Here is a 14,292-nt window from a genome sequence, read left to right as displayed (position 1 = left end):
ATCCCATAACAAAGACAAGCAGCTTCTGTTCAAAACGTATTTTTATGATCTTGCTTTTAATTAATTCCACCTTTTTCTGAAATCATTGTTATTATTCTATATTTATTTCATATTTCTCATACTTGTTTTATGGTTTTATACCTTAAAGCCTATTTTTGATACCTATGTTATTGATTTGTGTCTCTTGTGAAACACTTTGAGCTGCATTTTATGTTATGAAACATGCTATATAAATAAGGTTTATTATTATTAATCATCACCTGTGTTTTCCCTCTGCAGGACACGTACACGACCCCTCTCACCTCCATCCAGTGCTGGCATGTTCACTGTGAGGAGTGTTGGCTTCGAACGCTGGTAAAACATCACATTTGTGATTTAATGAGTCACATCAAAATGAAGTAAAGTGATCAGAGAATGTTTAATAAAAGCCAATTTTTGTTTAATTTTGTTTCTCCTTTTCTTTAGGGAGCAAAGAAGTTGTGTCCTCAGTGCAACACCATCACCTCGCCTGGAGACCTGAGGCGGGTATTCCTGTGACGCAGCTGCTCACACAGCGAGGACGGGCTTCTTCTGTTTTTAACCAATCAGGGGTGGATTTGTGGGCAGCTGGCCTGTCGTAGACTCCCACCCTCCTCTTCCTCCTCCTCTTCCTCACACCTCTCTGGTCCTACCTGTCAGTGTACTCCTAACATCCACTAACCCCTGACAATTTGAAGAACAGCAAGTGTGACCTATGACCTTCCTTTACAGCCCTGTACAATAATATCCCTGTTCCTGCTGCAACAGCAACCAGATCAGAAGAAACCAACCGAGAGCTCAGGCACTGAAAGAAAAAAAACGCTTTGGGACAATATTTATCGATTTTATAATCCTTTTTTTCTGTTTTATGAGGGGAAAAAATCACATGCAAAGCACATGTACATAGTTTTGTGTATGTTTGGATCGATGTGTGTGTGTGTGTGTGTGTGTGTATATGATGTTGACTAGCAGAACAACCCGACTGTATTTACTGTACAGAGTTTGTCTTTGCTTAGATCATTTATTATTTGTTTAGCTCCAGTAGAAACATTCACAATAATCTCATATTGTCTTTCTCACTGACGTGTTTCTTTGTATAGGGTCATTAAATCTAATTTTATCAATGTTACTACAATAAAACGTGTGTCTAAAAAGTTTCACAATGCATTTTATCTTTGGAGTTTAACATGAATATTCACCTCTGGAATGTGTGGGATTTCTTTCATCTGGTGCTGTTTAGGCCTGTCGACAGCCTTGTTGTTATGACTTGTATGTGGTGAACTCGCCCTTTATTAAGAAGTGGGTCGGTGCAGGATTAGTGAGGTAGAGCCCATCACAGCTCATCTGGAGTCGAGGGACACTAAACCCTGCTATTCTGAGCTTTTACTGCGTGAGGGACAGAAGACTACGAGGTTCAATCACAGAGAAGGAAAACGCCACAAAAATCCTGAATTCATTATAGTTAATAGCAGGATGATGTCATTTAAAGTTCATCAGCAGTCAGCTGTTTTAGATTCAATGGCTTAATTCTTTTATGGTTTCCAAAATGTAACTCCATTGTAGTGGGAACAGTGAAAGAGCACATATGTTTCCGTCATTCCCACCACTTTAACCTCCAGCGTGCTCTAGTGGAGCTGCTGAATAGACTGGTTGTTACGGGCAGCTTCCAGGTATGAATATGTGTAACAGGGTATTCCTAAAACTATCCTGGATAAATACATTTTAAGACCAACTCTGTGTAGAAGAGTTATGTTGCTAGTAATTACAGTATATTGACCTCCTTAAAGGTAAACTGTGTAAAATTTAGAGGGATCTATTGGCAGAAATGGAATATAATATTAATAAGTTTGTTTTCTTCAGTGTATAATCACCTGAAAATAAGAATTGTTTTCATTACTTTAGAATGAGTCATTTATATATCTACATACAGCAGGTCCTCTTCACGGAGCCGGCCTCCATGTTTCTAAAGTTTCCAGAACGGACAAACCAAACTCTGGCTCTAGAGAGGGACATTCGGGTTTTCGCGTTGGCCACCATAGTTCTCCTACACGTTTGACACACGGGAGAGGCTTCAGTTGGTTGCAATCTGCAACCTCACCACTAGATGCCACTGATCTTACATACTGCACCTTTAACCTTCTTTTCCTTTCAAAGCTGAAATCCCAAAACCTGGTGCTTAAAAGCAACAAGTCTCACTAATAAATTCCCTAGTAAAAGCACACAAAGCTTCTACAGTAGCTTTCACGATCATTTGTTTATGAAAATGTTCGACCTTGCCCACCCGGTCTTGTGACCTGCTCGGGTGTGAGCTGTATGGACGGCGTGGATAAAAACAAGCCAGCATGCACGCATGTGATTGGTTCACTGAGCTGAAGGGAGGTGGTGGTAATTCAGACTGACAGTGAGCTGCTTCAGTGAATCACACACACACATTCACACACACACACACACACACACACACACACACACACACACACACACACACACACACACACACACACTCATTGTAGTCCATTGAGAAGCCTGTAGCTGAGGAATCATCTGCTATTGAACGTTTCTACGACACAGACGGTGTGAAGAAAGGTAAGGAGGATTTTTTTTAACTACACAACAAACAGACATTCAATTGCTAATATGATTAGTTTGAGTTCAGGGGCAAACCTCAACTAAAACTATAGAAAAGCTGTATTATAATTGTAATTTACTGTAGAGCTCAAGTACAGTCATACTGCACATTCATAATAAATGTCTGTACAGTTGCTGTTTGTTTGAGTGTGCAGTAAATGTAAAGTCACTAAGAAAATGTTGCATTAAGGCAACACTAAACATGCTAAAATAGTAGTTTGGCTCTTTTAGATGATTACAAATAGTTTGTAATCTGTTAAAAACAGTTTTTCTGAGTGCTAAAATAGTACCAAGCTTGAGAAAAGGAGGAATAGTTTGTGATTTTACTGATCTCTGGCTGTTCTTATCGAAAACTGCAGGTGAAACCAGTGAATAATTTGTAATACCAAGATGTTGAAGGAAGAGGTTGGATGTTTTCTACTGTTACAGACTTTGACTGTATTATCAAGTAATTGTATTAATGGGGGATTCTGAATGAACTGATTCAGCAGTGCCCCTAAAATATCATCATCTCTTTAGCGGAGCAGGTAAATGGGTCAACTGTCCCGGACCCTTCGTGCCACCTGGCCCAGATCCAATTAATCCTGCCGGCTGACCTGCCATGATTTCATTAACAGGCACTCTTAACATTAACCTCCTCCGGGCCTCTGGCTGTCTGAGGAGTCAGCAATTAGGATGTATTTAAATATTTCAATTAAGGAAATATAAAGTACCAATTAATTATAAAACCATAAGAGCAAAGGTCTGCTTTTAACCTGGTGTGTGCGGGTTGGGTTGTTTCCTCCTGACAGTGTAGTGGTTAAGAGGATTAACTTTACTGCACCTTCGACCATTTGGCAGGATAGTTGCTGAGCTTTATAATAGAAAAAAATCCCTCATTCCAAACCACTTTTTTTAATATAAGGTTTCACACTAAAATGCCCTGTATCCTATTTTAGAAGTGGTTGCCCCACCTTCAACGCTGTTGGCACAAAACATCTGAATTTAATCTGCTCTGGACAAAAAAAACGTGAGCTCCCTCTGTCCCTGTCTGTCCGCCGTCTGTCTCAGAACGATGTCAGGACCGAGGCCCCTTGTGCTGAGCGGTCCCTCCGGAGCCGGGAAGAGCACTCTGATGAAGAGGCTGATGAAGGATCACGAGGGCATCTTCGGGTTCAGTGTGTCACGTAAGTGTGTGTACCAACTGGTTGTTGGACTCCGTCACAACAAGTGGTTCAGACAGTGATTCCTGTCCTACTTCCTTCTCAGACAGGTGTCACTGTCTGATCCTGCCAATAGAGTCTGTGTTATATCAGTAAATCTTTTAATCCTGAGACTTTTTGTAGCAATTTCACTTTAACATCTATCAAAAGATGATTCATTACCTTATTTATGGATGGGTTTTAATGATGAAATCTTCTCCTCACAGACACAACAAGAAACCCTCGACCAGGAGAGGAAGATGGCAAAGGTACAGTCAAAATAGACAGTTGTTGGTGACACTTTTAAGCACCTCCACACTGTAGTAGGACCATCATGCTCTATGATTGTCACATAGACTGTATATAAAGATGGACGACATGAAAGCACCCCAAAACATCTCAATCGCCCCCTGGTGGCTGGCTGCAGTATAAGTCATAAATTCCACCTCCTCCATGTTAGCGGATGGGACATGAGCCGAACTAAAAAGTCAAAGTACACCTCAAATACATTTTTCCCAATGATGGTTTCTGTCATTTTAGGTCATTCTTATCACACTGATGTATGTTCAAGTATTCATTTTTTTCTGATAAGTTTGGTTTTAATTAGTTATTTGATGCTACTTGCCACTTGGTCAGCGCCCCTCGGCATCGGAGACCGACGCACGGGGTAACCCTCTTGCGTCACTTTTGGACGGACCAGAGACGACGTGCCAATATGCACTCGTTTACATGCACAGTGTTCTTTCAAATTAAACTGACTGACCTCACTGACTCGCGACTCGACTCAAGTGATTCAACGGACTGATGATACCGACGAGTCATGTGACTAACGACTGTCGTGACAAAATAAGTCAACATAACTTTTAGTTTCACATGGGACACGAACAGCGGTCTCCTGTTTGAAAGTCTTGTGTTTGTTTAACCCCTCTCCCATCCTTAGTGGATTCTCACGCTCACTGCGTCACTTGCTCCGACCGTCGAATAAAGCCGCGGGAGGGTTTACATTGGAGTTAGTCGAAAACCTGGTTCGTCACATACTGTTGCTAAAGGGCGCCTCCGTGCGTCGGTTTCCGATGCCGAGGGGTACTTACCAAAAGGTGGTATTTGACAAGTTAGGAGTGAGAACGGGCTGTTCGGGCGGGTGACCTCAATACTGCAGCTCCACCACCCGATCACTACTGCGCAGACTCTGGCTCCAAATGATGTCAAAATCTCAGGATGGCAGCTCCCGTATCCCGATATGTTGGCTTCATTTCTGCACAGTGGGAGGAAGTGGAGATGTGTTGTCCATCTTTATATACAGTCTATGGATTCTCCATTTAGGAGCACTGGACTTGGATTTGAATCCGTAGATCTGTGATAAAAGGGCATTTTACATCTCTTTGTTTCCCAGCCTTTCCTACCTGCCCGGTCTAAAATGACGCCCACAACACTTCTTACTCCCAAGTGAACTACACGATAGGTTTTGTCCACCCCTAGGCTAGCTCTTGATGTAAAGGGATAAACCTCTTTCTCTACCTTCTTTGCTTTCTCCTTAGGGCTGAACACGCTCCCCATGCTTCTGGGGGCTACTTTACTGCCCGTAGCGGCCGTCTTCTCCTCTGAAGACTTAGAAAAGTCTACCTCATTTTCGTGTCTAAACATATCAGATGCAGGTGACTTCAATGTGACTCCTGATCACAGTTTTTTAAGGCGGAGGGGTTACTTTCATAATTCTGGCACGCTGTCATTTGATTTGACAAACAAAAAGAGAAAAGAAAAAACGTTTAATTACGTAAGGAATCGGGATCAAACAGTTTACACTTTGGAGTAAAAAGCTTTTGAAAATAGCCCCCTGTGACGCCTCGGTAGTGATTCCCATTTCCAGTCCCGTGAGATTTTGTGTGTCCTATTTTCCCGCTGTAGCTGATGGAGCACTGATGATTTGCAACCAATCATTAGCATCCCAGGAGAAACATTCATAACGTTAATTCATTTTGGGATATACAGGATAAATCTGAGCTTTTCAAAAACTACTGTCCTGTCCCACTGGCACTGAATAGATTTTTATTAACATAACAGTGGATTTTGCTCACTCTGGGCCAAACTCATGTTGTGATCTTACATATAAACATTTCATATACTGAAGTTTTCCTGAGTGCTGTTTTAAAGTAATCTCTGCCTTGTTTTCAGGCTTATTATCTATGTTTACAGCACAGCCAGATTGTTTCCCTTCAGATTGTTACTTCAGTCTGAGCAGACTCCTTCATGTTCTCATGCTAATGATTGTGTGCCATCACAGCGTCCATCCATGTTAGAAGTAGTAACGTGTTTGTTTCCTAAAACTCTGCTGTTTTAGATCCACAGAGGGTTTTGATGTTTAGGCCTATGGATCTGGTATAGACAGTATCATGTGCTCTGTATTTGTTATACTAATGGCATCTTTTACAAAAAAACATGTTTCTCATCTTTGCATGCTTTTCCCCTTCGATAATGACTGCATAAGCTACTACACACACAGTCTCAACACCACATACTTGAAAACACACCGTCAGCTATAAGCAAAAATACATATCCAGTAAATTGTAAACAAGTTCTGCCTTTGTGCCTAGACTTTCTTTCATTTTGCATGTGTTCCCTGTGATGAAACTGGACTCATCTTTCACTTTTAAACAGCAGTGCGCCTTCTTTTGATCTGCATCACCTCTCTTTCAACATTTATTTCCGTTGCGAGAGAACTATATTCATTATTAATGTTGCATCTTACAGACTACCACTACACAACGAGAGAGGCCATGCAGGAGGGGATTGACAACGGAGAGTTCATCGAAAACGCCGAGTTTTCCGGCAACATGTATGGAACGAGGTAAATATCTGCATCTCTGCATGGATGCCACCTTATTTTTCACCACACAACCTTAGAAAATGTCTATGATTTAGATCCGTGGTTCCCAACCTATTAGAGTTGTTAGATTGTTGCTAGACCACCCTGTTAATACAGGTGCGGGCCTCCATTTGTATCAAGCGGGAGAGCATATAGGTTTTTGACCGAAGTGAAAATGTTGGTTATTTTGAAAGGCTAAACTGCAACAAATATGGATTGAAGCAGAATATTTTGTTTAATTTTGCTACTAAGAAGCAAAAAAAAAAATCTTTTTAGATAGTTTTATATACAGACTTTTGTATACATTTTCCAGTAAGTGATTTTAGTTATAAATGAGCAAATCTAATTTTGACAGATTCAGAGCAGCCAAATCCTGGCGCACCCCCTGTGATCTTTGGTGCCCCTCTAAGGGGGGCCCGGACCCCAGTTTGGGAACCACTGATTTAGATGCACGATCGCTTTTTGTACACATTTTATCTATCTTATGCCCCAGTTTCAATAACCATTAAGGGACATTGTCAATGCTGTTTCAGAAGCTTTTCCACCCAGAGGATGAAAATCTGAAAGAAAAGCCGAGTTAATATGAGTGAAAAGACAATAAAGTACCAGTGTCACTGATACTGGTTCAACTTATTTCAATAGAAACTGAGACAGTTGTCTTATAAAAGACTACCCTCAGGCTCAACCACAGGGATCAAGAGGATGTATAATAGTCAGGTGGCAGATGGTGGATCTTTAACCCCCCTTAGGTCAAAAAGAGCAGCGCCGCGGATCAGCGCTGAGTGTGTCACGTTTAATCTCTTCCTCTTATTCTGAAGATAACACACACTCACTGAGCAGCTTGGATTAATGCAGAGATCCTCTTACTTTAGTCACTTCGTGCGACAAACACAAATTGACACGATTACACGCTCAACACCTGGTTGGATATCGTCAATGGTCAGATGTATAGTATAGTCCTGCTGGTTTTAAATGATTTTCTGATGTAACGATGCATTGATTCTCTAGTAAAGCTGCCATTGAAGACGTGCTGGCAAAGAACCAAATCTGCATCTTAGATGTGGACATCCAGGGGGTTAAGAGGATTAAAGAGACTGACCTGAACCCCATCTACATCTCCATCCAGCCTCCCTCCATGGAGATCCTTGTAAATGTCCAACTTACATACATTGCATTAATGTCATATATCGTAATATTTCAATGCACATGTTATATTCATTGAGCTCTGTTCTTGCTTGTGCAAATAAGGCTGTCAAAGAGTAACATTTATTTTAGTTTTTTGTTGTTGTATACTTTGCTCACCATATTACATTGATCCCTAGATTTCCTTTGAAAACAATGTGACAGCTGTTTTGTTTCTTCACGGAGCAGCTCTCGGTTCAAAGATCTTGTTTCACTGTTTTTCTCAGGAAAAACGTCTGAGGGACAGACAGACAGAGACAGAGGACAGTTTACAGAAACGCCTGGACGCAGCACGTATCGACATGGAGCTCAGTAAGTTTCTCAGCAGCTCTACTTGGACATGATGCTGAAATAAAGACAACCATTTGCAGATGATCCAATTCTCTTCTCTAGGTAACGAGCCCGGAGTGTTCGATGTTGTTATCGTCAATGATGACTTAGAGAGGGCTTACGAGGAGCTGAAAGATATCCTCAATGAAGTGAGTAAAATATATTTTCTCTTACTTATTTATCAAATACGGTGCGACTATTGTCTGCCACATGTTGACCATTTTATATTCATCATGACGGTCTTGACAAAACCATTAGTTAAAGAGGACCTATTATGCTTATGTTCAGGTGCATACTTGTATTTTTGGTTCCTACTACAACATGTTTACATGCTTTAATGTTCAAAATTGCTTTATTTTTCCCATACCGGCTGTGCTGCACATCTCTTTTCACCCTCTGAAATGCACACTCTGTTGTGATTGGTTAATCAAACCAAACTCTTCGGACCCCGCTCCAGCTCCGTTTTAACTAGCTTTGTTTGAGGGTGTGCCAGACTATCTGCTAGGCAGGTATTATGCAAATGTGTTACTTGGTGACATCACCATGTTACAGAAGAAAAGGCAGGACTTCAAGCGAGGCGTTTCAGGCAGTTCAGGAGCAGTGATTCTGTGGGGGAGAGTAACTCCCTTTGGGGTGGACTTTGGGTTTTGTAACTTTGCAGACCTTTTACATGCACAAAAAAATATATAACACACTAAAGGAAAGGGAAAAAGCACAAAAGCATAATAGGTCCTCTTTAAATGCACAAAAAGTAAAAGTATCGTCTCTCTTTTAACAGGAAATCCAAAAAGTTCAGGAGGCCAAATGATGAGAAGGAAACAGAAACCCAGAAGAACCAACACTTGTGACTCTGGCCTGAATAACTCCATCTTCACTCACTTCATCTGAAATAAACTTTCCTCGAGAAGAGTTTGTTTTTCTTTTACGCTCTACTACGTCATATGGTCGGAGGTTTGCTCAGTACAGTTTCATGCCCACTGATGCTCAGATGGAAGAGAAGGACTCAGAATTGAAGGATGTTTGTTCTTGACTGAGGGAATTGGGGTTTGTGTTAGATTTAGTCAAAGCAGTGGTTGATATCTAGGTGTGAACATCCTGACCCACACATCTCTTTACATTGTTATATTGTGTTATTTAAATAATTACATGCTGCATATTATTCAATTATTATGAAGGAAGAAAACATTTTCATGCATGTTTGTGTGTTTGTGTACAAATGAGACTGAATAAAGAATGTGAGGACAATGACGGACCACTTTAGTGACGTTTAATTAATCGTTCATTTGTCAACTCATCCGAAAGAGTTATTGACCCAATTTTTAAGTATTATGAAACTTAGAAGCATTCAATAAAATCTATAAATCTAATTAATTTCCCATTTGTACATTATAACTTTAAGGCAACATGTGTACATTTTTAAATAAAACCTACCACTCAGAAAAATATCTGCCTTCTGTATGAAGAAGAATAGCACAGAAAGTTTTAAGGCCAAACACATGCGTCTGTCTGATACTGAGGAGCAAAACAACAGTTTCTCATGCACTCTTACTAAACCTTATCCCTGATATGTTTCCATATAAACTAACGCACACAAACATATACAAGCTGATGGATGAATACACTTTGAAAACTCATTAAGACGCATTACATGTTAAAAATCAGAGGATACTAAAAGGATTTTAGAGCCACACAGGAAACTATCAGCTGAAATGAAATGTGCTGCATATAATAAGGCGGTATAGTTTCTAGAAACCCCCACAGTGTTACAGCATTACTGGAAGAAGGGACCCTGGAGCTTGGTGCGGACCTGGTCTCGTTTCTCCTCCTTCTGCTTGAGGTAATCTTTAAGCTTGTCAGTGGAGAAACACACTTTGGAGTGTCGACCTTTGTGTGGGGCGCGATGGGCTCTCAGCCACGGGTTCTGGAGACACTCAGCTGCAGTGGGTCTCCCCCTAGGAAGTTTTTTATCATATTAAGATACATATTTATGTTCCTAGTTCACTAATCCAAATTTTTCACATAAATAATCTCTCTAATGCAAACTGTATTTTGAAAGAGACACTCACCAGGATTTGTTATTCAGGCTGCTCTTCATGAAGTTCAGAGCTCCCTCTGACAGACCGGGGTAACAGCGGCCAAACTGGATCTTCCCTTTCTTGATGTTTCTGTCCTGCTCCCAGCTGTGCTCTGCATGGAACGGGCTGTCGGCACTCAACCTAGTAAAGAAAGGAAAAAAACACACATACATTATGCAAAAATGCAAACAGTATATATCAGTAAAGTAGTCCATTCAGCATCTCAGGACTACAGAAGATTCAGTCAGTGTTAACATTTCATAATCCACGGACAACTACTGGACTGAACTAATCAGCCTACATAATTAAAAAGATGTCCTGGGCTACGTTCCAAATCACATACTTTTTCATTTTACTTTAAGTATATACTGCAGCTGCCCTTACAAAGTAAGTACTTTTGCATGCAGTATGCATACAATTGGGACTTTGTATTAACATTACGCCTTGAACTTTGACCCTCTAGCTCATATATCCACTGCACAGAGGATTGTGGGTCAGAATAGTCAGAAAAGCATGCTGGCTTGAATACTGCAAAATGTGACCGGATGTAGTAGGACATCCTGGTATTTTTAGCATACTGCATTTGACATACTATGTACTGGGACATACTAAAAAAAATTTCTGGCATACTAGATGGTGTGGTAGTATTGGTGTTGGAATGCTCAGATGGTCTTGGAGTTTTGTATAGTCTACTTCCTGTTTTATTTTGAAAGTTACTCCCCCCATGTGTCATGTTTGGTTTTACTTCTTGTGTGTTTTCCCCGCCTGTTTTTGCCACACCTGTGTTTCATCTGTTAATTAGTCCCTTAGTCTGTGCTTTCTTCTGTCAGTTCGTCATCATTCCTTGTTGCAGTTGCCTTAGTTGCTTGTTTCTACATTCCAGCCTCGCTCCTCATGTTTAGTTTTCTTCGGTGCTCCTAGTTTGTGTTGGATTTATTTGGGTTACCTGCCTCTATTTGGACTCAAGCTGTAAGTCATTTTTTTGCGCATTAAATCATTGAAACTCTCACTGCTGCCACCTCAACTCTTCATCTGCATTTGGGTCCAAATCATAGACTGTATATAAGAAGTGGACAGAAACAAAACGTGGATGATTCAGTCTTTAAAATTATTATTTTTTGTCGTCGAACGATAGCTGCTATTCTTAAGACAAATGTCAGACTTTGTTCTGATATTGTGATAACTATTGCAAGTTTGGGAGCTACATTTATGAAATCACAAATATATATATATTTTTTAATTGTAAAGTTGTAAGAATATGGTTGACTACTTTCTTAAAACAACACATGTTGTGTATCTCTATACTTACATGATGAAGGACAGAACTCCAATAGCCCAAACGTCAGTTTCAGGCCCGACACCCTGACCCTCCAGGATCTCCGGAGCTTTAGGAAGGACAATGTAAACTGACAAAACAGACAGACACAGGATATTGTTCATAAAGAGGGGTGTTGTTACTGGCAATGTCATATTCACCCACATGCTGAATTTTAGGAATTAGGTAAATGACTCAAACCAGAAAGAAAAAGAAAATAAGACAATGGACTTGGGTTTGTTAGGCTATGGTATCTAGGGTCAGCTGAGGTGGATGAAGTTAGGCTGAATTATTTCCATCCATCAATCCGTCCTCCCTTAAAGAATGAGTACCTTTGCTGCGGCAGTCTGTTGGAGGTCATGACAGTCAAAGGTTTAGTACATTAAAAGAATCTAAAACTATGCAAGCATCGACACCTTACACTATTTAGTTTGAAATGACACTAGAAAAACATCTGTACCTTTGCTCTCCGACAGGCCCTGGATGTGCTCGACGTTGAGAGGCTGACCGGGTGTGAAGGACAGAGCCGTGCCCAAGTCAACGATCTTCACGTGGTTGCAATCGTCCACCAGCATGTTGTCAGACTTCAGGTCCAGGTGGACGACTCGACGGCTGTGAAGGTAGTCGACCGCACTCAGGATCTGAACCAGCAGCTCACCGACATGAGTCTCTGCGTACAGATCTCTGAGAGGGCATAAACACAGAGACAGAGGGTTGTTAATCCACAAATGGCTACAGGTTGCACAAAATAACCTTTATAACATACAGTAGGTCTGAAACAGGATATAGATAATAATAATAATAAAAGATATTACATTGATTAGTTACAGTAAGTGTCCATTTGGCACATCTCAGCCATCTGCAACCTGTTGATCATTTCATGATTTTCCACTGTATTCTTAGACTAACTACAGTGTTTTATTTTGGATTATATAGTGATCAGTTCTGCCTGGATTATCTCTCCTACAGACCCCTTACAATAAGACAACATAAGGAGTTGAAAAAGAGAATTAATATGGAGGCTTTCCACTGTAATGGACTACTTGATATCATTCCTCAGTGTATAAATCCAAACACAAACGATTTGGTTTCTCAGACTTTCCTTTACCTCGCTGCCAGACTGTAGAGCAGCTCCTTGCCGGGACAGAGCTCTTCCACTAACACCAGGTAGCGGGACGTGAAATAGGCAGTGTGCAGCTGCACCAGGTGAGGATGATGAAGCCTCTTCAGCAGCTGGTACTCCCTCAGCACCAACTGTCTCTGCTCTGCCTGGTAAGGGGTGATCTTGGCAACAAACACTTGGCTGGTCTCGACATCCCGGCACATGGTAACTACGCTGAAACGACCCCTGAGAGAGAACAAAACAAAAGAGTAACTGTATGGCATATTAGTGCCTAGGAGAAAGTGGAAGGAACTATATTAAACTATCCTTTTATCCTTTTCTGTGACACTGAATAAGCAGGTAAGGAATGGATGATGGTCTACATACTACTGACATACTTCCTTAAAGACTCTTAAATTCTGTTGGAAAATACTTACTTAAAAAACTTAATTAAAAAAGGGGAAAAGTTTCAACATAAAACCTGAACGAAGAAAAACATCATTGTGTTCAAACAAACAAACAAACAAATACTACAATAAATAAATAAAAACATTTACATAAAAGATACGTTACAAATAGTTTTGCTCAAAAATTGCTGCTTCTACTTAAAAACCCCACCTGTTGATCTCAGAGAGGAAATTGAAGTTCTTGTGTGTTGTCTGTTGTTCTGACCCAGTGACCTTTGACCCCAGTGACTCAGTCCGGATTAGAGGAATGTGAATCTCTGTACAACAGAGTAAATACAGGTGAAAACACTGTAACCTTTCATGTAGTAGCTGTTGCAGTACACATCATTGCTGTTTGAAAACTCTACAAATGTGAAAAATAAATGTGTATTAGATCACACATGTGCCACAGCAAACATGCAACATCATGTTTGAGAGTATTTTACTTGCCTTCAGGATGAGTGGCCATAACAACGGGTGCTGAAGCATCACTGAAGGGTCCTGCTCCTGTCTTGGTGATGCAGCCCATCCTGAACACATAAGATGCTCCTGTGGGTAAGTCCTTCACCACATAGCAGCTCTCAGTGACCTCCTCCGACAGGACCGTCCACTCAGCACCTGAGGAGGCACATTATACATGAGTTTTACTCTGAAATCCACACCTACTGCACATTTTAATGCTCTCTCATAGATTCAATCGGTCAGCATTGACTTAAGACTTACTGGAAAGTAACCAGTATCAATTGGCAAGATGCAAAAAAATCTGTTTTTATCATGAAATATATTGTGTCAGGATAAGAATATTCATCACTGTGTGTTGCAAGCACACTAGCCTTGTATCGTATCCCATCCTATCCTTTCCTATCCTATCCTATCGTACTATATCGTATCGTGTCGTATCGTATCTCTGTGAACCCACCATCTGTACAGTACTGCACACAGTAGGTGACAGGGTCACTGGACTGGACTGGTTTCCAAACCAGCAGGACTCCACCTCCATCTAACTGGAGCACTTCAGCCTTGTTGGGACGGACCAGCAGATCTGGAAATTATGGAGCAGGACAAACATACTCAGTCAGGCTTATAGCAAAAATGATGATAGCAGGTTTTCAGGCCATTTCGGACCGGAAATATATAATCCACAGAATGTAGTTT

The 14,292-nt window shown here is 40.8% G+C and overlaps 3 protein-coding genes across 5 annotated transcripts in view; 2 read left to right on the top strand and 1 right to left on the bottom strand.

Annotated features, from left to right (window-relative positions):
* rnf220b (ring finger protein 220b) overlaps window positions 1–1,156 on the top strand; it is a 36,057-nt gene extending 34,901 nt beyond the window's left edge. For both annotated transcript variants that reach the window (XM_074635279.1, XM_074635278.1), the window contains 2 exons: window positions 280–354; window positions 466–1,156. In XM_074635279.1, the coding sequence (XP_074491380.1) occupies window positions 280–354; window positions 466–537 (147 nt within the window). In that variant the 3' untranslated portion in view covers window positions 538–1,156. The remainder of the gene's footprint in view (window positions 1–279; window positions 355–465) is intronic.
* A 1,301-nt stretch (window positions 1,157–2,457) lies between these two features.
* guk1b (guanylate kinase 1b) lies at window positions 2,458–9,117 on the top strand. Of its 2 annotated transcripts, XM_074635276.1 has the most exons (9): window positions 2,458–2,601; window positions 3,694–3,809; window positions 4,052–4,093; window positions 5,363–5,479; window positions 6,573–6,669; window positions 7,696–7,834; window positions 8,097–8,181; window positions 8,263–8,348; window positions 8,978–9,117. In XM_074635276.1, exons 2-9 carry the CDS (start codon window positions 3,698–3,700, stop codon window positions 9,005–9,007), a joined length of 708 nt encoding a protein of 235 aa, XP_074491377.1. In that variant the 5' UTR covers window positions 2,458–2,601; window positions 3,694–3,697; the 3' UTR covers window positions 9,008–9,117. The 2 variants fall into 2 exon arrangements, with proteins under 2 accessions (XP_074491377.1, XP_074491378.1); XM_074635277.1 differs by lacking the exon at window positions 5,363–5,479.
* A 333-nt stretch (window positions 9,118–9,450) lies between these two features.
* obscna (obscurin, cytoskeletal calmodulin and titin-interacting RhoGEF a) overlaps window positions 9,451–14,292 on the bottom strand; it is a 50,629-nt gene continuing 45,787 nt past the window's right edge. Inside the window, exons 73-80 of the mRNA XM_074636717.1 lie at window positions 14,057–14,179; window positions 13,588–13,755; window positions 13,310–13,415; window positions 12,698–12,937; window positions 12,050–12,273; window positions 11,584–11,680; window positions 10,266–10,415; window positions 9,451–10,151 (exon numbers count right to left, since the gene is read on the bottom strand). Coding sequence (XP_074492818.1) covers window positions 9,971–10,151; window positions 10,266–10,415; window positions 11,584–11,680; window positions 12,050–12,273; window positions 12,698–12,937; window positions 13,310–13,415; window positions 13,588–13,755; window positions 14,057–14,179 — 1,289 coding nt within the window. The 3' untranslated portion in view covers window positions 9,451–9,970. The remainder of the gene's footprint in view (window positions 10,152–10,265; window positions 10,416–11,583; window positions 11,681–12,049; window positions 12,274–12,697; window positions 12,938–13,309; window positions 13,416–13,587; window positions 13,756–14,056; window positions 14,180–14,292) is intronic.

The sequence above is a fragment of the Sebastes fasciatus genome, chromosome 5, assembly GCF_043250625.1.
Source record: "Sebastes fasciatus isolate fSebFas1 chromosome 5, fSebFas1.pri, whole genome shotgun sequence".
NCBI classification, from domain to species: Eukaryota; Metazoa; Chordata; class Actinopteri; order Perciformes; family Sebastidae; genus Sebastes; species Sebastes fasciatus.
Note: the sequence above shows the minus strand (reverse complement) of the source record. Positions and strands in the feature narration are given on the sequence as shown.

Bases quoted from the DNA above. Each gene is read 5' to 3' on its own strand.
- guk1b (XM_074635276.1), top strand. From the start codon at position 3,698: ATGTCAGGACCGAGGCCCCTTGTGCTGAGCGGTCCCTCCGGAGCCGGG. The intron at 3,810-4,051 runs GTAAGTGTGTGT...TTCTCCTCACAG, and splicing joins CTTCGGGTTCAGTGTGTCAC to ACACAACAAGAAACCCTCGA. The intron at 7,835-8,096 runs GTAAATGTCCAA...TGTTTTTCTCAG, and splicing joins CTCCCTCCATGGAGATCCTT to GAAAAACGTCTGAGGGACAG.